Source organism: Nicotiana tabacum, chromosome 6 (assembly GCF_000715075.1).
Source record: "Nicotiana tabacum cultivar K326 chromosome 6, ASM71507v2, whole genome shotgun sequence".
Classification (NCBI taxonomy): Eukaryota; Viridiplantae; Streptophyta; class Magnoliopsida; order Solanales; family Solanaceae; genus Nicotiana; species Nicotiana tabacum.
Genome location: NC_134085.1, coordinates 169,355,151 through 169,379,444, shown reverse-complemented (window position 1 = coordinate 169,379,444; position 24,294 = coordinate 169,355,151). Strand labels below are relative to the sequence as shown.

Sequence of the window (24,294 nt, the reverse complement as noted above, 5' to 3'; positions counted from 1 at the left end):
CTTATTTAGTATTATCATATGCATAACTAATGCATAAGAAACCATGGTATTAACAATGTAATGGATTTTAATGCATGCATTAACTTAGTTAAAGACATAATTTTCCTTCAAAATTTACGCTTGATTAAAAGATGCTATTATATTTATGCAAGTTTGAAAAATACCATGAAAGTGAGAAAACAAAATTATTTCTCTAGTAAATAAAAAAATACTTAGCATATTTTTTTATAAATAAATATTAAGTTCTATACGACAATATAGGTAGACAAATCAAATAAATTTTTAAAATCTTTTTCATATAAAAATATTCCTCAACATATATTTCTTCCAAAAAGATAAAGTGATGGAATGATTGTGAGGATATTTTTGTAAACAACACTTTTAGAAATTGTGCAATGCTTTAATATATCAAACCAAATAATGAATAAGAAATATGTCAGCATAATTAATATCAGTATTATTAATACACCCTATTAAGGATTATTCTTATGCACTCTACCAAACGACCCATAATTACTTGACTATTAAGTACATTGTGATTCACTAGTTATACAAATTTCTTCCTAAGTTACCATTTTGAAGGAATGAAAGAAAATGTGTTAACCAGATGTCCAGATCTAACTCAAATAATTACCAGTACAGTAAACAGTGGGAATTTTGTCAGTGAAAATTTACCACTGAGATAGCAACACGTGTCAAGAATATATATAACACTATAGCATTTGGGTGTCAGAAAAGCTTTCCAAAATCTCTGACCCCACCCACCTGTCTCTTTGTATACAATATTTCCACTGCTAAAATACAAATTACTAGTACAACACAACTTCCCATCATCTAACACATATTAGGAAAAGCAGCAGCCACACTCCTTTTCCTTTCTTCTTAAATCTTTAGAACCATCTCTGTCCAAAACTTTTGTTGATTTGGCTGGCTTTAGCTATTTATTGAACAATCTGTAAGCCCTTTATTCTTTGCTTGGATTAGAAGAATAAGAAGGTGACTTGTACTATCCTAATCCAAGAAAAAAGAGAGAAATTTGTGGAAAATGGATTTGGACTTTTGCGCAGCAAGAATAAATTCAGCTAGACACCTCTCTGCTGTCCAAACAAACCATCTCAGTAATTCTGGTATTTATCAAATTGCATCTCACGTTTTTGTCTTAGGAACTGTTCTGACTTCCTGCCATAGCTTTTTAAGTCCCATTTCAGTCAGTCACACTGTCACGGGAGTTTTTAAGTACAGAGTCTAATAGCCCGTTTGGTCAAGCTGCAAAAATCAACTTATTTTGAGGATCCCGTTACTTTTTTCTGTTTCTCCAAAACTGCTTCTGCTTCTATTCAAAAGCACTTTTTCCTTCAGCTTGGCCAAAAGTGCTTTTGGCGAAAAAAAAAACACTTTTGGCCAAAAAATAAGCTTGGCGGCCAAACAGGCTATAATGATCTTTGACTATTTTTGGATTAAAGTAGATGTTTTTTTTTATGTTGGCTTGTTCATTAATTGGTAAACATACTATACTTCCATTCCTTCACTTGCCAGATTTAGGAGTATTATACTTTTTTCTTTTCCTTTTCTTAAGATATTCATTTTAAATAGTTTAACTATATACTTCTTTTCTTGATCTGTTATTATACAGTTACATATGTTGTTGGAGTTGGTTAGTCAGTTGGAAGAGAAATTCAATCGAAGCTTGATTGGCTTGTGTTAGGAATAATAATATTTGAAAATGATGAATGACATGAATAGCTAGAAAATATAGTATAAATAAACCAATTTGGAAGTTTTGAAGGAGAAACTAACAAACTTAAAATCACGATAGAAGAAGCTCTCTCCTAATATGCATATACATTTCGTGTTCTCTTTGAGTCATGAGAACTTTAAACACTTCTTGAAAATCCTGTTCTACTGAGTAAGGCTAAATAATGAAGAAAACATTCCAAATTAGTTATACCCTTCTCGAGGTACCTTTGCATGAAGAAGATGAGCAAATGATAAAACTTGAAGACACGGGATGTAGAAGATCATAATATGTGCGACTCAACATATTTGGATTTATCAGTTATCTTTGCTTTCTTCTTTGAGGAGGGTATTGTGTGGTTGAATGAGGTTTTAGGACCAGAAAGATTCTTGAGAGACTTTATCATATTTGCAGATGCTTAACTCTTTACTTTACTCTTCTCTCCCAACTCACTTTTGGTAAGATTTCATGAGTAGGGGGGTAATTTTAAGTGAGAAAATGAGTCAGACTTCCAACATCTACCCTATGGATGGATTCATTTTCCATTTCACCTTTTTGACTTGAAAAAGATTCAGACTTCCAACAAATAACCATGGGGTAGATGACTAGCCATTCTACTTATTTATGCCAGAACTATTTGCTATCGTAATTTAGTTCCTATAGTTCAACACTAATGATGGTTTCTCAAGCAGATTATCTCTCAAATGTGGATAATACTGCAGAAGAAGAGGATGTTCGGGCCTGGTTCCCTTGCCCTTTCTGTTATGTAGAAATTGAAGTCCAGATGCTTTGCAACCATTTGCAAGAAGAGCATTGCTTTGACTTTAGAAAAGCGGTAATGCAGACATCTGATAGTTGTTTCTTATGTTACTTTCTTTAAGAACATGTGTGTTGTGTCAAATGGGAAATGAACAATGAAAAATACTAGCGTCTGCTTACTTCAGAAACTTCTCAAACTTTCCCGATATTTTTCTTCTTGTTGTCTTGAACAGGTTTGTCCCGTATGTGCTGCAAATTTAGGTAAAGATCCTCTGGGGCATTTTACATTGCAGCATGCACAATCAGTAAAGGTAAGCATATTTCAATAAGAAATAGTACATAAATATATGATTATTAGCACCTAATGAGTAAGCAAACCTCCCTTTTCCCACCTTGTTTTGCAGAGGAGGAGAAGATACCAGAAGTCTAGCTTCTGGAACAATACTTCAGCAATAAGTGGCAAGGACCCCCATGAAATAAATTCATTCTTGTGCACAAATTTAATGGTTGGCCGCTACAATGTACAAGAACCTGCTCCTGATCCCCTTCTGCTGCCATTTCTATGCAGTACGGCTCATTCTGATTCTAAAGATGGTCTACTAGATGAGTCTCCTGGTAGTGTTGCTGCTGCTCCTGATGTAGAAAGGTACCAATTAAGGAAATCTTATTTGATATGCATGCGTATAATTACTTATTTATTCATTTAATCTCAGCTTTCCTGCAAATTTACCATAAAAACAACTGGAATCACTAGTGCTAAACGTGAAATAACATGGAAGCAAACTTGCAATTCCTACTAAAAAGTGTACCTTCCAATATTAGTTGTCACTGGAATAAACAGAGTATGTATGTAGGTGGGTGCTCTTTCCTCATTTGAGAAACCAATGCATGCCCTTCAAAGTAGATTCGGCCTCTTTCTGGGTGTTTTCTTTAATGCCCCCATCATGTTGAAGTTTGGACTTACGTCTTTGGCATACAAGAAGACAGCCAGAGCCCAATGGTACTAGTAGCAAAGAATCCTTGTGTGAGTAAAAGATGATCAACTGTGGTGATGAAACGGGCAGTGATGGACACCTTAAACATGAAACAAAAGGTACCATTGTTTGAAATGTCCTATGAATTCTACCCTAAGCCCTTAAAATTAAATGCTGAGTGATACCAAAATGGACATTCCTGAGCTATCATTGTTATGACAAATTATTGCTCTGTGAATTGCTTAATTTGGACAGGCAGGAGACACTAGAGATTTCTCAACTGTTGATGTGCCTAGGTTTTGGCTGTATAATTATATAGATAGATAAAGAATTTTACTTTTTCCTGTTGAACCCCTCTTCCCACTACCCTATTAACATCCCAGAGAAGAAGGGTGTCAAGAGGGAACTAGTAGTGCAATTAATCATGGCTGTGACAGTGACAGTAAGATGACATGAATCTATTTTCTTTGTAGCAGCAAGCTGCCAGTATGTGATCCAGCCCAAGAAGAACAGTATGAAGAGAAAAGGCAAAGAGCTGCATTTCTTCAAGAGATTATTGCTTCAACTATCTTCTAAGATATGCATAACCAGCCGGAGGATTCAACCCAACGAAGAGAACAGCTTTTAGTATTAGAGCATATGTATGAGAATAATTCTTCACAAAAAACATGTAGGTGCTATATGTATCCCATTACTAGCTAAAGTCTCGGAATATCTAATTACATTATTTGTGGCTAGAAACTATTTACACGAAAACACATGCACTGCGTACTATCTGTCATGGATCAATTTAAGTGCAAACTGAAATATGTTAATGTCTCTCATTTGTCCTCAGGGGCATATCACACCACTTATGCTACTTATATCCTTCTCGTCCTCTTTAGACACTTTCGTGATATAAGAAATTTCTATGGAGAGTGTATAGTAAGGACTACGGAGTAATATATTCATTTTCTTAAAATGCTTTTTTTAAACCAAACGTTATAAAATTTTCATGCTGCCTAACAACTTAACAGAAGTTACCACCAAAGGATGTGGTGCAGTGGACGGAACTGTTCTTCCCTTAACCAGAGGTCTCGAGTTCGAGCCCTGTGTTCATATGCGGCGTGAATCCGGATATAGTCAGGCTCCAATGCGAGTACATGATACCGGGTGGGAAACCAAAAAAAAAAAAACTCAACAGAAGTTGGCAAATTGGCTTTGACAAGTACGCAGTGAACATTTTAACATTTCTTTAATATGTGCTGGTTATTATCTCCTATATGGCTGGCTATATCTGAATACAAATTGAACCATTTCAAAAATAAATCGTTTGTTGAAGGGGCCAACATTGTAATCTGTTGCGCTGAGAGAAAAATATTCTGGTTCAATTGGGCAAACTGGTTGACAGCTTAACCCGCAGATGAAGGAGTAGACTGAAACGAAATTTTCCTTTAACGTAGTCATCAACTTGTTTAGACAACATTTTGGTAAAAGGACTAACAATGAGAAGGGCGATTGTAAGTTGTTTGGACAAATTGTTTTAACAGAGAGAGCATGAGCATCACCCCTTTTTAATTTTTTCCAATTTTCAGAGGTGCTTAAATGTCACATACCACCAGAATCTGAGGTTCTTAATTTTCGAATGAAGTATTACTCTCATAGACTCATAGTTAAGTAATAAGCTTGGTCGTCTACCAAAAGACCACCTATATTAGCTACTGGTTCTCCAGTCTCCTGTTGATCCAACTGTACAGTTTCAGTTTTCCCATACCTGTTTTACTTTATCTTTCAAGATGATACTAATAAGTCAGGGAGAGCTGAATCCAGAGCATTTTACCTGATTCCATAAGCAGAACTGGTCACCTTTGCTGCAACCCAAAAGCAGAAACACCAGATAGGAAAAGCTCTTTCAGCTTTGATTAGCTCTCATTAAAACATCTACATTCTAATCTTAACGAATAAAACTTTGAGCTGCGAATCTTTACACTGTTACTGACTTCTTGCGATGAGTCAACTACATTTAACGAACAACACCTATCAAGATACCCCATAGTTGCTGGTTGTACTTATGTTGGCAATCATAAGGGAAGCTGTGAAGGTTAACATTTTACCAATAGACCGATGTTTTAAAAATAGATACATACAATGATACCAAAATCCAGCTTGGTTAACTGAATTTCGAAAATAATTGGTCAAGAGAAAAACCATCGAATCACTAATTCAGAAAAGATCATATCATGAGGTAGCACAAGAACTAAGAGAACTCCAAATGTCTACACACTGACCATGATCATCAACAGGTAACCAAAGGTATCAATCAATCAAACATAGCTCAATCCCAAACTAGTTTTCAAACACTTGCAAGTCCAGTAAGATTAACAAACACCAACCAGAATATTCAGCAAAAAAACAATCCCCTCCCCCACCATGGATGCCTCACTGGTAAGTAAACTGACGAGCATCAAACACTGGACAACGATGGTCCATCGCTCATCCAAGGGTGTGGCCTAGTGGTCAATCAAGTGGGTGAGAACCAAGAGGTCTCAGGTTCAAGTCCCAGCAGGGGCAAAAACCACTAGATGATTTCTTCCCATCTATCCAAGCCTTGGTGGATAGAGTTACCTGGTACCCGTTGCTGATGGGAGGTAGCAGATATCCCGTGGAATTAGTCGAGGTGCGCGCAAGCTGGTCCGGACACCACAGTTATTTTAAAAAAAAAAAGGATGGTCCATCGCAATATTACTGGCATGCTCCATCTACGTAAACTCTATTCTCATTATTTAAAATCTCTTTTCAAGCCTAGATGTTCCAGCATCACTTGCCAAATTCAGCAACATCGACAATTAACTAGCTCTTTGACAGACCACTGTTCCGAACCGCGAAAAATAACAAGATTAATGATATTGATGGCCCACGTGTATTCAGCCAACATCATTTGACTGAATACAGACAGATTGCTCCTTTCGACCATCATTGCATCACAAACTGAATACCATGCTAAGTAGGGAAATGAAAGATGATAAGCAAAGTGCAGATCTTTGAAACTTATCCAAACAAGTTATTTATGACATTTTATGCGCAAATACAAAGGCCATGCAAGTAATCCTAATCTTCTATATCATCATTCAGCAATAGTAGCTATGCTTGATAAGGCAAAAAGAAGCTGATTGCACCTTAGTGATAATAGTTGTGTTTAGATTTGAGACCCTAATTTCAATACACCAGAGTACAGGAATAATAACTAGCCAAATAACCCTGAAACAACACCATAACTCATGGGTGACATGCAAAGGGTGCAAAAGGGAGGAGGAAGAAATATGTGGACTTAACAAGACTTGCCATCACAAATGACATCAAACTAAAAATATCTGAAGAAATGTTGCTCTACAATTCGTGGCAACAGGAGTTGTGCTTGTTTGATTCAGAGCTAAAGGACTGCAAAGCTGCAGTTGATAGGGGATTTTAAGAAAAAGCTCGGTTCAACAGCTTGACTTATACCACTTAAAAAACAGTAAACATCACATTATATAACAAATTACATGCTATGACGTTCATTTTCACCAGATGCTACAAACAATCAACTCCACATCAGAGGTTGAATCCAGAGGCATCAAACACATAATCTCATTCATTAGCTCAGCTTAGTAAAACAGGCTTCCTAGTATAACAGCCAGCTAGAATATCTTTCAAGCATGCTTACAGCATCAAGCATGAACGAACTATCTCACTCCGAGGATAATAAGCAATAGGTATATGACATGTCTAATAGTGTAATTTCTACGATGCTCATGTACATAAATAAAGACCATTGTCTAGGAATTCCAAGACAGAACCAACTGATCATTTCAGATAGTTCTACTCAGGGATTAAAGCCAGAATTGAGAATAACAATTAAGCATCACTAAACTTAAGTCTTATGAGGTTCTGTTACAATATTTTCCTTACAGGGTCAGCTCATGTCCATCAATTTTAGTTTTTAAACGACATATGCTGGTAAAGAAAACATCTCAGTAATCTTTTTTTTGGGTGTTTCCTAGCAGCATCAATTCGTCAAAACAAATATCAAATGCACCTAATTTCATTAGCATGTTAAACTCGAGTTTCAAACACAATATGAATTTGTTCTAGCAGAAAGTAAGATGCACAAGAGACAAAATGTTCTCCATCCTTGCAAACAAATGAAAAAACAAAGCACGAAACTGAAGCAAACTCGCAAAGGTCCACTAGGATTGACTTATAACAAGATTTCTCCAACTGAACTAGGATTCTAAAAGATAAGAAAAAAGTAACCAAAAAGCTGCATATATGACAATGGATTAAAAATACTGTGTGACAGGGACCAGACCATTTGAAGGGAAATTGCTCCGCTATTGGTTGATCACTCGATAATTTTCTGAATGACACCAGCTCCAACAGTCTTTCCTCCTTCCCTGATGGCAAATCTCATCCCTTGCTCACAAGCCACCGGCATAATGAGCTCAACCACCAAGTTCACACGATCACCAGGCATGACCATCTTAGATTCCTCTCCTTTATCAGTCGTAATGGAAGTAACCTTTCCGGTCACATCAGTAGTCCTCATGTAAAACTGAGGCCTGTACCCTGAAAAGAAGGGGGAATGCCTACCACCCTCCTCCTTCTTCAACACATACACAATAGCTTCAAACTTGGTGTGAGGGGTAATTGTTCCGGGTTTTGCCAACACCATTCCTCTCTGAATATCAATCTTTTGAATACCTCTCAACAACAACCCCACATTGTCTCCAGCCATTGCTTCATCCAAAATCTTTTGAAACATCTCAACACCCGTCACGGTAGTACTCCTAGTGTCCTTCAAACCTACAATATCAACAGTGTCTCCAATCCTAACAGTCCCTCTCTCTACCCTCCCCGTCGCCACAGTACCTCTACCAGTAATGGAAAACACATCTTCAATAGCCATCAAGAAAGGCAATTCAGTTTGCCTAACTGGAATAGGAATATAACTATCAACAGCGTCCATCAACTCATATATCTTATCAACCCATTGATTTTCACCTCTCTTAATACTAGGATTAGCCATCAAAGCCTCTAAAGCCAAAAGAGCAGAGCCAGAAATAATAGGAATATCATCACCAGGAAACTCATAACTTGACAATAACTCTCTTACCTCCAACTCAACAAGCTGAAGCAGCTCCTCATCATCAACCTGATCTTGTTTGTTCAAGAACACAACCATGTTGGGGACACCTACTTGCTTAGCAAGCAAAATGTGTTCCTTAGTCTGTGGCATGGGACCATCAGCACCTGAACAAACAAGAATAGCGCCGTCCATTTGGGCAGCACCGGTAATCATATTCTTGACATAATCAGCGTGACCAGGGCAATCCACGTGGGCGTAGTGACGGTTCTCAGTCTCGTACTCAACAGTAGCAGTGTTAATAGTAATACCACGAGCACGCTCTTCTGGGGCGGCATCAATTTCGTCGTATTTCTTAGGGGCGGAGTTTCCCATAGAAGCAAGAGCCATGGTTAAAGCAGCGGTGAGAGTAGTCTTTCCGTGGTCAACATGGCCAATAGTACCGATGTTGACATGGGGTTTTTTCCGCTCGAATTTGCCACGGGCAGCGCGGACAGTAAACCGGCGGTGGCGATGGGTGGCAGTAGAAGAAGGGGTGGCGGGTGAGTGGAGGAAAAGGGTGGAACAATTAGGGGTAAAGGAAGAGGATAGGATAAGCTTAGAGGGTTTAGTGGAGGAAGGAAGAAGAGGATTGGTGGAGTTGGATGATACAAGCTTAGTGGAGGAGGTGGCGGTGGCTGCTGAAATTGAAGCCATGGCCGGAGATTGAAGTTGGGAGAGAAAAGAGAGTTAAGGATAGAGCGAGTGAGAATTGGGATTTGAAAGAAAATGAGGAGAAGGGGATAATAGTGTTATATCCCTTGGAAGGAAAAAATAGGGCCGCTCATATACTCATTTTGGGGGGATTTTTCTATCCATTTCTACCTATTTGGATAACACTACGCTGCGGCAACAACTTTCCTCTTGGGAATTAGGGGCAGGGAAACATTTTTTCTTTTTCTTTTTCTTTTTTTAAAACTACATATATAAAATCCCTGTTTTTCTGCAATATGAAGATCGATTTTTTAATTATTTGGTTTACGTTAAATTATAAGAATTCTATATGTTTTGAGTAAGTTTTACTGTTTTACCATGGGAAACAATTTATTCAGTGTTTAACCAATTGGATATTAAAAAGTTTATTGGCCCCTATTTGGTGTTAATGTTATACATTGATTTGATGTTTACATGTTTAATTTTGAAATAAATAATTTAAAACTAATCAATTTCACGAATATGTTGTGATGGCTTAAAGTTAATTTAATGTGATATGCGCAATAAGCATATTTAAAATATATAATGTCTATGTATGTATCTATTTTAAATAAATAAGTTAAACAATTAACTCGAAATATGTCTGGTATAAAGAAAACCCGCTAAAGTAAAAAAGTAAAGAAGATTATTGCATTTTGTTGTCATTGACCACAAGTGCATACGCTATTTGAATTTTTTATGATATTATACAATATAGTAGTACAATGGTGGCGATTTTTGCACGAGTAATGCTATGAAGGAGAGCTCCAATTCTGTGGCTCAAACGAAAGAAAATGATTGAAAGTGATTCATTCATTAGAGTCTCTCTTTGGGCCACGTTTCTACTTCAGGTACTCTAGTTTTGAGTGTTACAGGCCACTCTGATCTTGCACCTATTGATCACCCCGTTTCTTTAAAATTTCCCCCCTTCTTCTTTTCCAAACTGAATATCTTAAAACCTGTGTCAATATATAGTAGTGTCCAATTTATTACTCCTCCTGCTCAATTTAGATAACACACTTTTCTTATTTGTCCATTTCAAAAAGATGATACATTTCTACAATTGGAAATAATTCAACTTTAAACTTTCATTTTAATTATTTTATCCTTAATTGAAAAGCTTTTATAACCACATAAATATCATGGCCCCACAAATCCTTTACACATTAAGCTTTTAAGACTACTTTTGAAGTTTCAAAAGTATTCTTTTTTTTTCCTTAAATTTCATGTCAAAACTACCTCATCTAAATTGAAACGGAGTAATATGTGATTGACTGAGTTTAAAAAATAATACACGAATACGGGAAGGAAACAAAATGGTCATTCAATTTGGCATGCTATAAAGGTTGCAGGAGGTTGGTTTGAGTTCAATTCGCCAATTGCAGCCATACACACACAGAGGGAGAGATTGCTTAACGTTGCACAACTCTCGAACTTCACTTGCAATAATTTCGTATGGAAGAGAACCAAAACTCGGAATACAAACTGTCATCTCTTCAATTGCGTATCAAACAATTAGTCAGTCACACAGTTCTTCATCATCAGCCAAGCAACGATATATATCAATGAACTGTCATTGATTCGATGAATAACAAATCATTTGTTCATCATATTATCATGTAAAAACAAAAATAAAAGGGACAACATTAAACATTAGCCATCCGCTTAAGAGATCAAATTATCTCGCAAACTAATGATAATCTCACAACCAAAGTAACTCTTTACGGGTCTATAGAACATATCTGATAAAGTTAAAGAAACCTATGAAGGTAAATCTCAACAGGAATGATTTCAAACCAATTGACCTTTGCTAAATACAAATGTAAATATGTACAAGTATACACATCACGAAAATGCAAGAACCTATTGTCGCTGCAGCTTGAGGCATCCCATACGTGAATATGAGATTTCAAACCGTTCCAACGGGTCAACAAAACCTTCTGAAGGACTACGGAATCTACTCTTCGTGAACAGCGTAAGTTTGAATATGTCATCTAACAATAAACTCACCAAAAGGCAAATTGAAGCACCACTCACTGACAGATCACTCTCCTGCCTCCTCTTTCAAAATTACGGCAATTCCCAATCCTGAACTGATGTTGCCCTTGACAGAGCTGAAACAGCGTCTAAATATAGGTCCATTCAAAAAACTCCCAGCTACTGAATTTTGCTTGTAACCATTGCCAGAAGCTCTAATATTTTTCAGCATTCTGGAATATCTTGAAATCTTTCAGGATAAGTAACATAATCGGCAGTAACAGTCAATCAAAAGTAACATGATTGGCACATTCAAAGAACAGTCGGCAGTTATATCCACAGTTAAATAGCAAAAGAAAAGACAGCATAACTTACATCTGAAAAGAGGGGCTTGGGTCTGCAGAGTTTGTAATCGAGCAGCCTCTTTCATAGTGCAGCCTATGGGGAGACAATTTATGACCACAAATAGCACGCACTCTGCTGTGTAACTCAGAAGGAAGTTTGTTCATAAAATCTGAGATAGCCAAGTCATGTTTCGCTCTGAGCCCGTCTAGCTCCTTCTGCTGCTTTTCTAGCAGCTTCTCAAGTTTCTCCACAATTTCTCCAATGTCAGCCGAACAGTTCTTACTGAGATGATTGTTTCTTGCCTCTAACGAATGACACTCGGTCTCAGAAATTAAATCAGCAGACTGGTTCTTATCACCTGTGTTTGAATTGGGAAATACACCAGCCTCTTCATCCATATCATTTTCAGTTTCATTCTCTTCATGCTCAAAAGCATCATCACCTGAACTGCTTCCCTCTTTCCGGCTGACAGATGATTGTTCATTTTCGTCAGTCCAGCTACCCTCGGCAATTGGTGAATCTGCCTGTGACAGATTTGAAGGCCCCGGTCTGAGCGGAGAGCTCGCACTACTGGTTGCTTTTGGTGAATCAGACCAGTACTTACGACCTGAAGGAAGTCTTTCCAACACAAGACCACCAGAAGGAGTGGAGTCAATTGTTGAGGGGGAAACATCCTCACGAGCTCCAGAGGTACTGCTCTCAGAAGGAGCAACTTCACGAGCTTCAGAGGTACTGCCCTCAGAAAGAGTAACTTCATCAGTAATGTGATTGCTAGAACATTCTTTTGGTTCCCAATCTGGGATATATGACCGGATCTCAGAATCAATCATATCAGCAATAGCAGAGACGTCTTGATCTGTCAGGTCCAACTCCTCAACCATTTCACTAGCAACAGCATTTGCTGTATCAACTTCAATATCAAAGGGGAAGTGAATATTCCTAATATGACCTGAGATGCAGGGCAAATGTCAAACAACTAATGAAGTGATTCGTCTTAGTTTGATGAAGAAACAAGGGACGAGGCATAACCTGTTGAATCAGTTATTCGCAGTTTAAGAAAAATTGTGTTTAGGTCCTTTCTTTGGCCCTGCACTGTGAAATCTCTGCTTCCTTCAGCCACAGGATCTTTGGGACTTCTTCCACTGTCAGATTGGTCATCACTCTTATCTGCAAGATCCCAAAAGTGTCAATTTTTTCCAGACATATCAGCATAGGGTGTAGCTGAAATCTTCTAGTTACCTGCATGTATGGGGTGGGAACTCAAGGATCTAGATATACTTCCAGAATCTTCATCTGACTGAAGAAAGGGGTCCATCAATAGTTCATTAGCAGGCAGCCGCTCAGAAACTTTTGCAATACATTTTTCTATAAATGCTTTGACTCGAGGATCCTTCACTTTTGCCAATGATGCGGGCTTAACTCCCTTCAAACGTGGTATAACCAAGATCTTAGCTTTGTAAATACAAATCAATGATACAAGAAATCAAGTGTTAACTAAACCAACTTTAGAACATATATACATCATTGGATCAATCAATAAAGTATCAAAACTACAGTCAATAGAAGAATTAACATTGTTAACTAACACTCAGGATCAAATCATCAAAGTTGGACTCCTCCCAGTAGCAACCCCGAACAAAAAAAAATATCAAAGGGTGGATTGATTATGACCTTTTAATGTTTCCTAGCTACCAAACAGCATCAGTAAGATTTCTAGCTCCACCAAAGTAAGGCGAAGCTCCAACGAGAGTCACCTAGATTATGGTTCTAAGCGCATCTTAAGAGAGCCGTTAACAACAGCGATGAGTCTCCCAATGGAATTCCATTATTAAAATACAGCAGAAGCAATATCAATTGTCTTGGTATAGAGTAGTTAAGGTCAAGGTGGATTGAGTATCTCTACAGATTCCTATATTTGTATTTTTTACTCTCGCTTTCTTTTTTCTCCTCCTTAGAATTATCTCTATTTCTTCCTCTTACTTATCTTTTCCACGATTCCCTATCAATGTTCTTTTACCTTAACCTAGATTTCTTTTCTCTTTCCCTTTTTCAGATCCTTCACTCTGCCAAAATATCCGTTTTTGATGGTGTATTTTTCCCGATTTCTTTCTCCTTCTCTTTTTCCAATCATTTTCTTTGCCGAATTGATCCCTCCCTCCCTCCTTCCCTCTAGATTTAGCCACCATGTGAGCGAGGATACGGTTCCTTGTGACTGCCTAGCAAGGCATCTAGCACTACCATCCATCTCAATACATCTTTACATCATTGATTGGTGCCTCCATTATTTTCACTTATGTACCTCAAATGAAACCTAATTTAAACTTGTGAAAATCTACACAATAAAACTTTTATTGCTGTATCTTCAGCAATCATCCGCTGAATTTTACCACATCTACGTGTTGAACCTAAGATGTGTGATTTTAGTACAATACTTAGTTAAGAAGATAACACGATGGAAGCAAAGATCCATATAGGGAATATCAACTAGTAGCAATTAAAGTGTAATTATTATTGTTACACTAACACTAGTTCTAGGTATGGATAAGTTCAAGACTTAGATGACCTTTAGTTTTAGAAAATTTCTAAAGTGCCTTAAACGGAAGTTGCTTATACTGTTGGAATAACATGGACCTGAATAGAGCTGAATATAAAGATGATTCATATCGTTGAGCCCAAAGTCAATTGACCGAACTTACTGAATTATCAAACCAATTTAGCTGAACCAAAATGAGTCAGAATCGAATTAAACCTAACTGCTGTATGAGTGGTCAGCATTGGCTCTTCGGTCCCAGCAGTTTCAGAACCAAATTTTGGAAACCAAAACAGCCATTTGTGCAGTTCTATTTCTATTGATACACAAGCACACAAGACATGAAGGATGCAGTTATAACGTCTGAGGGACAACAAGGAAACAGAGAACATAACAAACGGCAAGAAAGATATGATCTTACTGCTGTCACTTTCTTATATATCTGAGCAGCATTTGCACACTCGACATATGGATATTCAAAAGTCACCAGCTCCAGTAAGCACATGCCAAAAGCATAGATATCTACTAGCTCATTATATTCCTCCTCATAAAGTTCTGGTGCCATGAATTCCGGAGTGCCTGAGATTAAATATAGAATTGCTCTCTTAAGATACCATCTAAACAACACAAACAATTGCAACCTTGGATAGATGCAGAAATTAGCAAATTGGACCAAGACCTCACCAATGACACTATGAGCTGAACGAGCCTTACGAAGAATCGCTGCGAGTCCCAAGTCACCGATTTTCACCTCTCCTTGGTTACCATTGACGAAAATGTTGTCGCACTTGAGATCCCGATGAATAACTGGAGGGTCGTGACGATGTAGATATGACAGTCCCTCCAATATCTGCCTAGACCAATTCTTGAGTGCTCGCAAATCAACCTTCTTATGTTTTTTACGGTATCTACACATGTGTACACAATGAGTATATGCGATTGAGAACGTTTGTTGGGGTGTGGGTGAGCAAACAAGAAAATACATACTGTCTTAAAGTCCCAGAAGTGAATATTTCAGTAATGATGTTGATATTCTCATTCTTTGTGTCAACCCAGGAGTTGAAATATTTGATGATATTCTTGTGCTTGAGGGTTTTAAGCAAATGAACTTCTGAATAAAGACGCTCCAAGTCCACAGCATTCCTCAAGAGATCAGCCACTTTAACCTGGTTCCAAGCTACTTCTATTCCCTCCAATTCATCAAAAGCTCGATATCTATTTTCCCCATAATAAGTCAAGGGATTGACAGAATATCACTTCACAACAAACATTATAGAAAAAAAATAGTAGAATGATAAGCAAATAATATGCATGTAAAGGTGTTTGATAAAGGATACACTTTCTTAAAAGCTCCTTTTCCCAGAACCTCCTTATACTGCACATAACAGGAAAAACAACTCCATAATTCAAATGCAAACAGTTAATAAAATTCACTAGTACAAGCAATAAAATCAGTAATGTAACCCCATTATCACCAAATTAGTAAGAAGAAGAAGAAGAAAGCGGGAAAAAACTAGTAAATTCAGCAAATAATTGAAGCAGATCGGTCAGTGTAACAAATAGCCAAATTCTGTCAAAATACCAAATAAAGGTTTAAAAAAAAAGTATGTAGAAGGTGAGAACTGACCCGACCGTAGCGACCAGTAGGATCGAGCTCTACGAAGTCGGGCTCAGATTCAGAATCATCCGGTTCCTGCTCGGACGCCGAATCCTGGTGCATTCTCTTCCTCGAAGGAATTAAAATTCAACAAAATTCCGAACCCTAGTTCTTTAATTGATTCAGATCAGTCAAATATAGCGAACAACTACTCCCAATTCAACACTGTCACCCACAATTCAGGAAAATAAAAGTAAAAATTTTGATTACTATTTCCTTCACCTAAGTAAAGTTGTTTATATGTAGGTACTTTACGTACGTAGGTTTGGTGCAGAGGATCAGTAATGAGAGAATTGAAGCGTGTAAAGGAGGAAAAAAAGGTGGCGGGTGAAGGGGTTGTGATTTCTGAATGCGTATAAACGGAGGGAATCCGCTAACTGACTGCGACCGACGGGAGTCCCATTTTTTTCCAATTTCTTTATTATTCGGATTCGGATTTGGATTAGTCAACAAATGAGTACTCTGGACGTTTATGGAAAGTCAATCCTCTCTTTTGCTTTTTTTATTTATTTTAAGTAACCCTAGACGCTTGTGGAACTTTAAGGTTACATTACATTTGGCAAATTCTTCAGCCAAGTAATTTTTTTCCTTCTTGTTTACTACCCCTCGCAAAGGCGAATCTAATTACTACTTTTGAGACTCTGAGTTCAAGATTTTTTAAAATTCTTTTTAGAATAAATTATTTGTATATATTTAGTGAAAATTTTAACACAAATATAAAATTTTGACCAAAATATTCTGTCGAATTCATAAATAGAATTCTAGTTTCGCCCCTGGCTAAGTGTAGTAATAGCAGGGGCGGTTCACATTGTTGGGGCCTAAAATAAAATCTTGCTAAAAGGCCTTAATTTATTTTAAAAAAATATTATATATTTTTATTTGAAGGTTATTTTCCTAACCTTTTTAGATACAAAATTATTAATAATTTTCTTATAATCGAATTATTCTAATAATTCTTTTCAACTGATAATATTGCTAATCATATCCATTTAACTTCTAGTGAGACATTGTTGATTCTATACAATATTTTATCAATTTTAATGTAGAAAAATTTCTTTCCCCTAACGCAATTGTTATAGTAATGTATTATATAAGAAATATAGGCATTTGTAAAATAATCAAGTCTTGTTATTGTCACGATCCGGATTTCCCACCATCAGGAGTCGTGATGGCGCCTACTAATGGGAGCTAGGCAAACCGAACCCTAACTACTTGCCACTTTTATTTTTGCTTCAGTTTAACAAACACAAGTCGTTAATATGATAAAAGCGAAATTTTAAATAAATAAGCGGAAGTCAACAATTATATATCTTAAGGCTACGTCTATTACAACTTTTAAAATCTCAAATACCCAAAACCCGGTGTCACAGTGTCACAAACTATCTAAGAGTTACTATATACAAGGTCTGAAAAAATACAATACATTGTTTCTGAACAAAGGAAATGAAATAGGAAATAGAGATAGAGGGTGACGCTAGGGCCTGCGGACGCCTACAGGTCTACCTTGGGTCTCCGAGTGGACTGAAGGAAGCACTCCAACTACTGTCCGAAAGTTGCTCCTGGGTATGCACACAGTGCAGAGTGTAGCATCAGCACAACCGACCCCATGTGCTGGTAAGTGTCTAGCCTAACCTCGGCGAAGTAGTGACGAGGCTAGGACCAGACTACCAAATAAACCTGTGCAGTTCACATATGTATATACAGCGGAAAAGAAATACAGAAATAACCAGCCAATGTGGGAGGGGGAAACATGTTATGGGGGCGATAATAGTTCCGAATAGGAAGGCATCAAATAAGGAAAGAAACAACATAACTAGAATACCAACAAGGAAGCAGAAATCAACAATTGCACGGCATCACCCTTCGTGTTTTTACTCTCAGCCTCACCAAAACAGTTATATAATAAAAATGTGCACAGCATCACCCTTCGTGCTTTTACTCTCGTCCTCACCAAAACAATCATATAATCAAAATGTGCGCGGCATCACCCTTCGTGCCTTTACTCTCTTTCCTCACCATATAATCAATAGAATCGGCACAGAATGGTACGTCGTGCGGCACGGCATCACCATTCGTGTTTTACACTCTTTTCTCACAATAACAAACAATGCACGGCATCACCCTTCGTGTTTTAACTCTCTTCCTCACCCAAACAATAATCACAAACAATAGGGTGAGGAAATAAAGGAAATTTGCAATAAGAATCCTGGCAAGGGAACAACGATTAAACAATTAAATCCCGGCAAGGAAACAACAAATAAATCAACAATAGCCCGACAAGGGTGATAACATAATGACCTCTTCTCTTTCTCAATTTTACTTTACAATTCACTTCACAACTCGAGTCAATGCTCTAGAGGTTCGATTATCACTTATACTTTCACAATTTCACTATACAACTTGAGTCAACGCTCCTCAATGTTCATAGGTCACAATTTTTTCCACAAACTTTATACAACAGTTAGGAATCTTCATCAAGGCATGAATAATCAACGAAAATCATGAAAACCACAATATAAGACCAACGGTCATGCTTGACATCAACGTATCGATACTCGTCACCATGCTTATACGTCGTACTCGATAAGAAGCAAATAGAAAATAGGACACAACTCTTAATCCCTCAAGCTAAGGTTAGACCAAACACTTACCTCGATGCAACGAACACAATTCAAGCCTCAACTACCGATTTACCTCTTGTTTCCACCACCCACTCGCTTGTATCTAGCCACAATTTGCTTAACGATATCAATAAATGCTAAATGAATCAATTCTAATACATGAAAGTAGGTTTTATAAAGATTTTCCCAAAAAGTCAAAAATCGAACACGGGCCTGCTTGGTCCAAACCCTAAATTCGGACCTAAACCCGATTACCCATTCCTCCACGAGCTCAAATATGTAATTTATTTTGAAATCGGACCTCAAATCGAGGTCCAAATCCTCATTTTTTGAAAAACCTAGGTTCTACCCAAAACACTCAATTTCCCCTATGAAAATAATTGATTTGAAGTTGAAATCATGTTAAAAGATGTTAATGATTAAAGAAAACTAGTTAAAAATGACTTACAATTGATTTGGAGAATAAAGGTTATTTGAAAAATCGTCTCTTATGTTTTTAGGGTTTTGAAAAGTGAAAATAACTGAAAAGTCCGTTTAAATATACTCCTCTCAGACCCTCTCCGCGGACCGCATAAAAAGGACTGCGGCCACGGAGCTCCACCGCGGACCGCAAGAAATCGAGTGCGGCCGCGGAAGCTTGGCCTTGATCATCGCGGACCGCACAAATCCCACCGCGGTCGCGGAGTCCCCATTGCGGCCGCGAGGTTTCCACCGCGAACCGCGAGACCTGGCTTCAGAGACCTGCAACTTTTTCCTAAGTTCAAAACTTGACGAAACACATCTGAAACACACTCGAGCCCTCGGGGCTCCAAACCAATCACACGTACTAACTCAACAACATCATACGAACTTATCTGCGCGATCAAATCGCCAAAATAACCTTAATAACAATGAATCAAACCTCAAAATCAAGAACTTTTTCTCAAACTTTATCAAGTATCAAATTTAGCAATTTACGTCCGAATCACGTCAAACGACGTCCGTTTTCCACCAAACTTTACAGAAATGACTTAAACCATATATAAGACTTGTACCGAGCGCCGGAACTAAAATACGGGCCTGATACCATCTCTTTCTAATCAAACTTCATTTCAAATTTCCTTAAAAAAATTTAGAAAATAATTTCCTTTAAAAATTTATTTCTCGGGCTCGGGACCTCGAAATTCGGTTCTGGGCATACGCCCAAGTCCCATATTTTCCTACGGACCCTCCAGGACCATAAAATCACGGATCCGGGTTCGTTTACCCAAAATATTGACCGAAGTCAAATTTGTTCATTTTACAGTCAAAACTTATTATTTTTCACAAAATTTCATATTTAAGCTTTCCGGCTATGCGCCGAGATTGTACACGCAAATTGAGGTAACTTTAAATGAGGTTTTCAAGGCCTCAGAATACGGAAATTTCGTTTTAAAACAAGTATATTGATTAGAGTATTATCTTCTACATGTGGTATTTCCTTTAACACTATACAATTTGAAAAATAAGTTTAAATTGTCATGCCAGAGTGACTTTTATGTTTTAATCGAGGCTAAGACAATATTTTTCAGATCCTTCTCATCTAGTGATTTCAATTTTTACCAACTAAATAAAAAATCGAAGAAAATTGTATACGCTTCGGATATTATTCAAATCTCAACGGTCAACATCATTAACAATTTTTTTCCCTTTTCTATTAAACATATTATATCTTTTAACTTAAAGATAATCAATTTTTTTTATAAAAATCAAGGGATTTTTTTATTCCTATACACTATTTGAAACTTTATTACGAAAAATATTCATGTTTTGGTATTTACCCGACTTACACAAGTTTTGTTTACAAAATATTTACATTCCACCTTAAGGCTCCCAATTCATTATTAGAATCTTCAATCAAGGGATTTAGTTAAACTCTTTTTCTTCTTCTTTTTTCTCCTCTTCTCTTTCTTCTCTCCAGAATATTGGTACGGGATCTCTCCTGCGGTTGCTTTGAAACCTTGGGATCCATGAACAGATTTATCTAGTAATCCATAAGCCCTCCTCTTGCTGACGGAAACACCTTGGTCGTGACTTTCTTAATTGCAAAAACGAGTAAAAAGTAAAAGAAAAATCGAAGAAGGTATACAACAAGCGATTCAAATATTAATTAAATTTCACCGAATTTATAACACACAAGCAACTGCTAAGTGGTAAGGAAGATAGATGATCTATATTAGAAAGCAGTAGGAAATACATTGGAGAAAGGCTAATTAGGAAGGAACTTTATTTAGTGATTGAGGGTTAGATCTAATCGCTATCGCTGTCACTGCTGTTGCTGTCATACCCATCGTGCTTCTTCTCATTTTTTGTCTTTCATACAACTAATTATATATTATTCGTCCTTGTGATGGTGCTCTCCATCTTCTACCCAGTTATATACAACTACAATATCATACCACTTAAATATAATTTTTATACAAATTTTATATAATATGTCTTTTGTATATTTTGTATCTGATTTATACATAGTAAACACATATTTCATACAACTAATTATATATACCAAAAAGGCCTAATTTTATTAACATACTCTTCATTGTAGCGCCTCAATTTCACACTTAAAATTAGTCTGTTCATATCTTCATATTTTCTCTATAAATAAACAAGTCAAAAATCAGTATCAATACACCCTTTTAAAAGTTTACAAAAGCAGTTTCAATTTTATAAGAAAATAGATGAAAATGGCTTCAGATTCAACCACTTCTCTGTTCTTGACACTATTCCTTATTACACAAATACAACTTTTATACAATTTTATAAAATATATCTTTTGTATATTTTGTATCTGATTTATACATAGTAAAAACAAATTTCATACAACTAATTATATATTATACGACTTATCTACAACTTTCACACATTATTTCTATCCAGTTAAATACAACTACAATAACATACAACTTAAATACAAATTTTATACAAACTTTATACAATATGTCTTTTGTATATTTTGTATCTGATTTATACATAGTAAAAATAAATTTCATACAACTAATTATATATTATACGACTTATCTACAACTTTCACACATTATTTCTACCCACTTAAATACAACTACAATAACATACAACTTAAATACAAATTTTATATAAACTTTATACAATATGTCTTTTGTATATTTTGTATCTGATTTATATATAGGAATGAAGAAGGATTTACAACAAATTATATATTATACAACTTATCTACAATTTTCATACATTTTTCTACTTAGTTATATACAACTACAATATCATACAACTTAAATATAATTTTTATACAGTGTTGTACAACTTTCATACAATAGTTAAATGAATAAAAGAAAAATAAATAAATAACAGAATGCAATTTTTCTACAATTTTACTACAATTTCTGCAATATAATATATGTCATGTCTTCTTCTTCTTTTTCGAGTTTCAATCTGAAATTCAGCCAAAACCAAGTCTAATCTTCACCAAAACCCATCAAAATTGAGATATAAACTCCAAACCATATTCCAATTATTTGCAACAACACTCAATCCAAATAAATAATGATTTTTGAAAACCCAAATTCGAATTTAAAGTTTCAAAGCTTTTTAATGGCTGTCAATGGTGGAATTGCTGTCACACCTCCTTTTTACGCCCCCGCGAGGGGTGAAGGAGTTTTTTCCAATTAAAAGACAATCGAAACGGGATTTATTTATTTATTTCAGAGTCGCCACTTGGGAGATTTAGGGTGTCCCAAGTCACCAATTTAATCCCGAATCGAGGAAAAGAATGACTCCATATTACAGTCTGCGCACCAGAAATCCGGATAAGGAATTCTGTTAACCCGGGAGAAGGTGTTAGGCATTCCCGAGTTCCGTGGTTCTAGCACAGTCGCTCAACTGTCATATTTGGCTTGATTATCTAATTTAATACATGTTGAACCTATGTGCAAAATTTAACTTTTAACCGCTTTTATCATTTACTGTTATTTTTATCAAGAATTTGCAACGTTGTGAAAATGTATCTCAAACCGCGTCACAATCAATGTACCCGTGGTCGTCGACACACTTTGACTCCGTTGAGATTTGGATTTGGGTCACATAAATGTGCACCCGAGTTAAGGAAAATAAATTATTAAAGGCGCGCCTAAAGCAACTAGCGTATTGTTATTTTGGGGAAAGCCGTAAAATTCGCTAAACGGCCTGTCCCGAATTCTAAGTATTTTAATATATACATTTAGAGGGCCCCGCAACTTGTGAATTTTTTGTTTGTCGAGGCTCGTCTCATTCATTATTTTAAAAAGAATTGCAACGTCATGGAAATGCATCTCAAACCACGCCACAATCAATGTACCCGTGATTAGAGACACATTTCGACTCCGTTGAGATTTGGATTTGGGTCACATAAATGTGCACCCGGGTTTAAGGAAATAAATTATTAAATGCGTGCCTAAAGATACTAACGCGTTATTATTTTGGAGAAAAGCCGTGAAATTTGCTAAGACGGCATATCCCGAAAACTAAGTATTTAACACATATATTTTTGTGAGGGCTCCGCAATCTGTGCGTTTTATTTGGCGAGGCTCGTCTCATTTTTATTTTAAAAAAAAGGATAAGGCTAAAATAACTACATTTTTCTACTTTGCGAGGTCATGGACAATTCAACTGATGACACACCTCGATTTCTAAAGGATTAAAATTAATTAAGCGGAGGTCATGGGTTGTAGATTGAACTTATTTGATGGAAAGAGTATTTTTCGTGGAATTAAGCTTACTACCATAATTTTAAAATTACCACTATATGTATAAGCAACTATTAAGAAGAACTAAATAATTAAAATTTTCAGAATGTGTACAAACACCTATTGTGACAATATTTGGATAATCAACAACCTAAACATGAGGAAACGAATGCCAAATAACTGCTTAGAGTAACAAAACAAAAGAAAAGACATTCACAGCCAAATTTCAATGCCATACGGAGTTAGCCAGAAATAGCAATTCGCAAACATCATGTATATATGTCTCGCTCAATTACCTACGATCCATGTGAGCTAGGATTACATTTCAATATCATATATACATATTACCCAAAAGCAAATACGAAGGATATGGGCAGAGGTGACCTACTTGTGATTAACGTTTGATACGTCGAAACTGCGACGAAACCTCGGACAACAACCTCGACGTACCGGACCTCGACGAACAACGACGACCTCTATGGAGATAGAAAGCTCGAACCAAGACTGTCAGCGACCCGAGATGCTGGCTGCTGCTGTTTTTTTTTTCTCTTTTCGACGCAGCAAACTGGTACGTGAATATGAAGCAAAAGGGGTCGTTTGGATGTGAGGAAGGAGCAACTATGGAGGGTCGTTTGGGCAGTGGTCGATGCTGCTACTGGTTGCTGGGAATACGAGGGGAGACGACACAGGGTGGTCGTTGGGTTGGTTGTGGCGACGTGGGTATGGATGGGTATGTCGCTGGCTGGAGGCGTCACTGGACTGGTGATGGCGAAACAGCAGTGGTCGTCGGAGCAGGTGGTCGACGAAGGAGAAGAACACAGCAACAGCTGCTCGACGGGCTGCTAATTCGGGGTTTGAGCTACCATTTTCGTGTAGCTGGAGCTGGTTTTTCGACCGGTTGCGATGGAGCTTGGAGGAGAAGGAGTGGTCGTTTGCTGGCAGTTTGGGCAGTAGGGTCGACGAGAGGAGCTGGGCAGCAGCCGCAGCAATGGTGGTTTCACGGGCTGCCCATAGCTGCTGGACGACGGGGAGGTGAGCGGGTGGCGGGGAGCTGGTGGTTTATGGGTAGGGTTTTTAGTTTGTTTTTTTCCAGAATCTTGAAGAAGATGAAGACCATCCACAGTCCGTGGGTTTTTCTCCTAGGGTTTCTT

The 24,294-nt window shown here is 37.1% G+C and overlaps 3 protein-coding genes across 8 annotated transcripts; 1 reads left to right on the top strand and 2 right to left on the bottom strand.

Moving 5' to 3' along the window:
- The first annotated feature begins 801 nt into the window (after positions 1-801).
- LOC107800307 (protein DEHYDRATION-INDUCED 19 homolog 5) lies at positions 802-4,287 on the top strand. 4 transcript variants are annotated; one of them, XR_001651360.2, is made up of 6 exons: positions 802-1,127; positions 2,428-2,570; positions 2,728-2,805; positions 2,899-3,140; positions 3,349-3,587; positions 3,945-4,287. XR_001651360.2 is itself a non-coding variant. In XM_016623458.2 (5 exons), exons 1-5 carry the CDS (start codon positions 1,046-1,048, stop codon positions 4,042-4,044), a joined length of 648 nt encoding a protein of 215 aa, XP_016478944.1. In that variant the 5' UTR covers positions 802-1,045; the 3' UTR covers positions 4,045-4,287. The 4 variants fall into 4 exon arrangements, 2 of the variants coding, with proteins under 2 accessions (XP_016478944.1, XP_016478945.1); XR_001651361.2 differs by having other exon boundaries at positions 3,942-4,287; XM_016623458.2 differs by lacking the exon at positions 3,349-3,587 and having other exon boundaries at positions 3,942-4,287.
- Positions 4,288-7,319: 3,032 nt separating this feature from the next.
- LOC107800308 (elongation factor TuA, chloroplastic) lies at positions 7,320-9,442 on the bottom strand. The gene has a single exon (NM_001425893.1). It carries the CDS (start codon positions 9,263-9,265, stop codon positions 7,829-7,831), a length of 1,437 nt encoding a protein of 478 aa, NP_001412822.1. The 5' UTR covers positions 9,266-9,442; the 3' UTR covers positions 7,320-7,828.
- A 1,479-nt stretch (positions 9,443-10,921) lies between these two features.
- Positions 10,922-16,284, bottom strand: LOC107800309 (putative serine/threonine-protein kinase WNK3). Of its 3 annotated transcripts, none has more exons than XM_016623463.2 (9): positions 15,781-16,284; positions 15,491-15,528; positions 15,141-15,368; positions 14,838-15,061; positions 14,575-14,732; positions 12,863-13,046; positions 12,653-12,790; positions 11,654-12,572; positions 10,922-11,520 (listed from the first exon to the last, which is right to left on the bottom strand). In XM_016623463.2, the coding sequence occupies exons 1-9, from the start codon at positions 15,871-15,873 to the stop codon at positions 11,346-11,348; spliced, it is 2,157 nt and encodes a 718-aa protein (XP_016478949.1). In that variant the 5' UTR covers positions 15,874-16,284; the 3' UTR covers positions 10,922-11,345. The 3 variants fall into 3 exon arrangements, with proteins under 3 accessions (XP_016478949.1, XP_075111996.1, XP_016478947.1); XM_075255895.1 differs by having other exon boundaries at positions 10,922-11,511; XM_016623461.2 differs by having other exon boundaries at positions 14,575-15,061.
- Between the last annotated feature and the right edge of the window lie 8,010 nt (positions 16,285-24,294).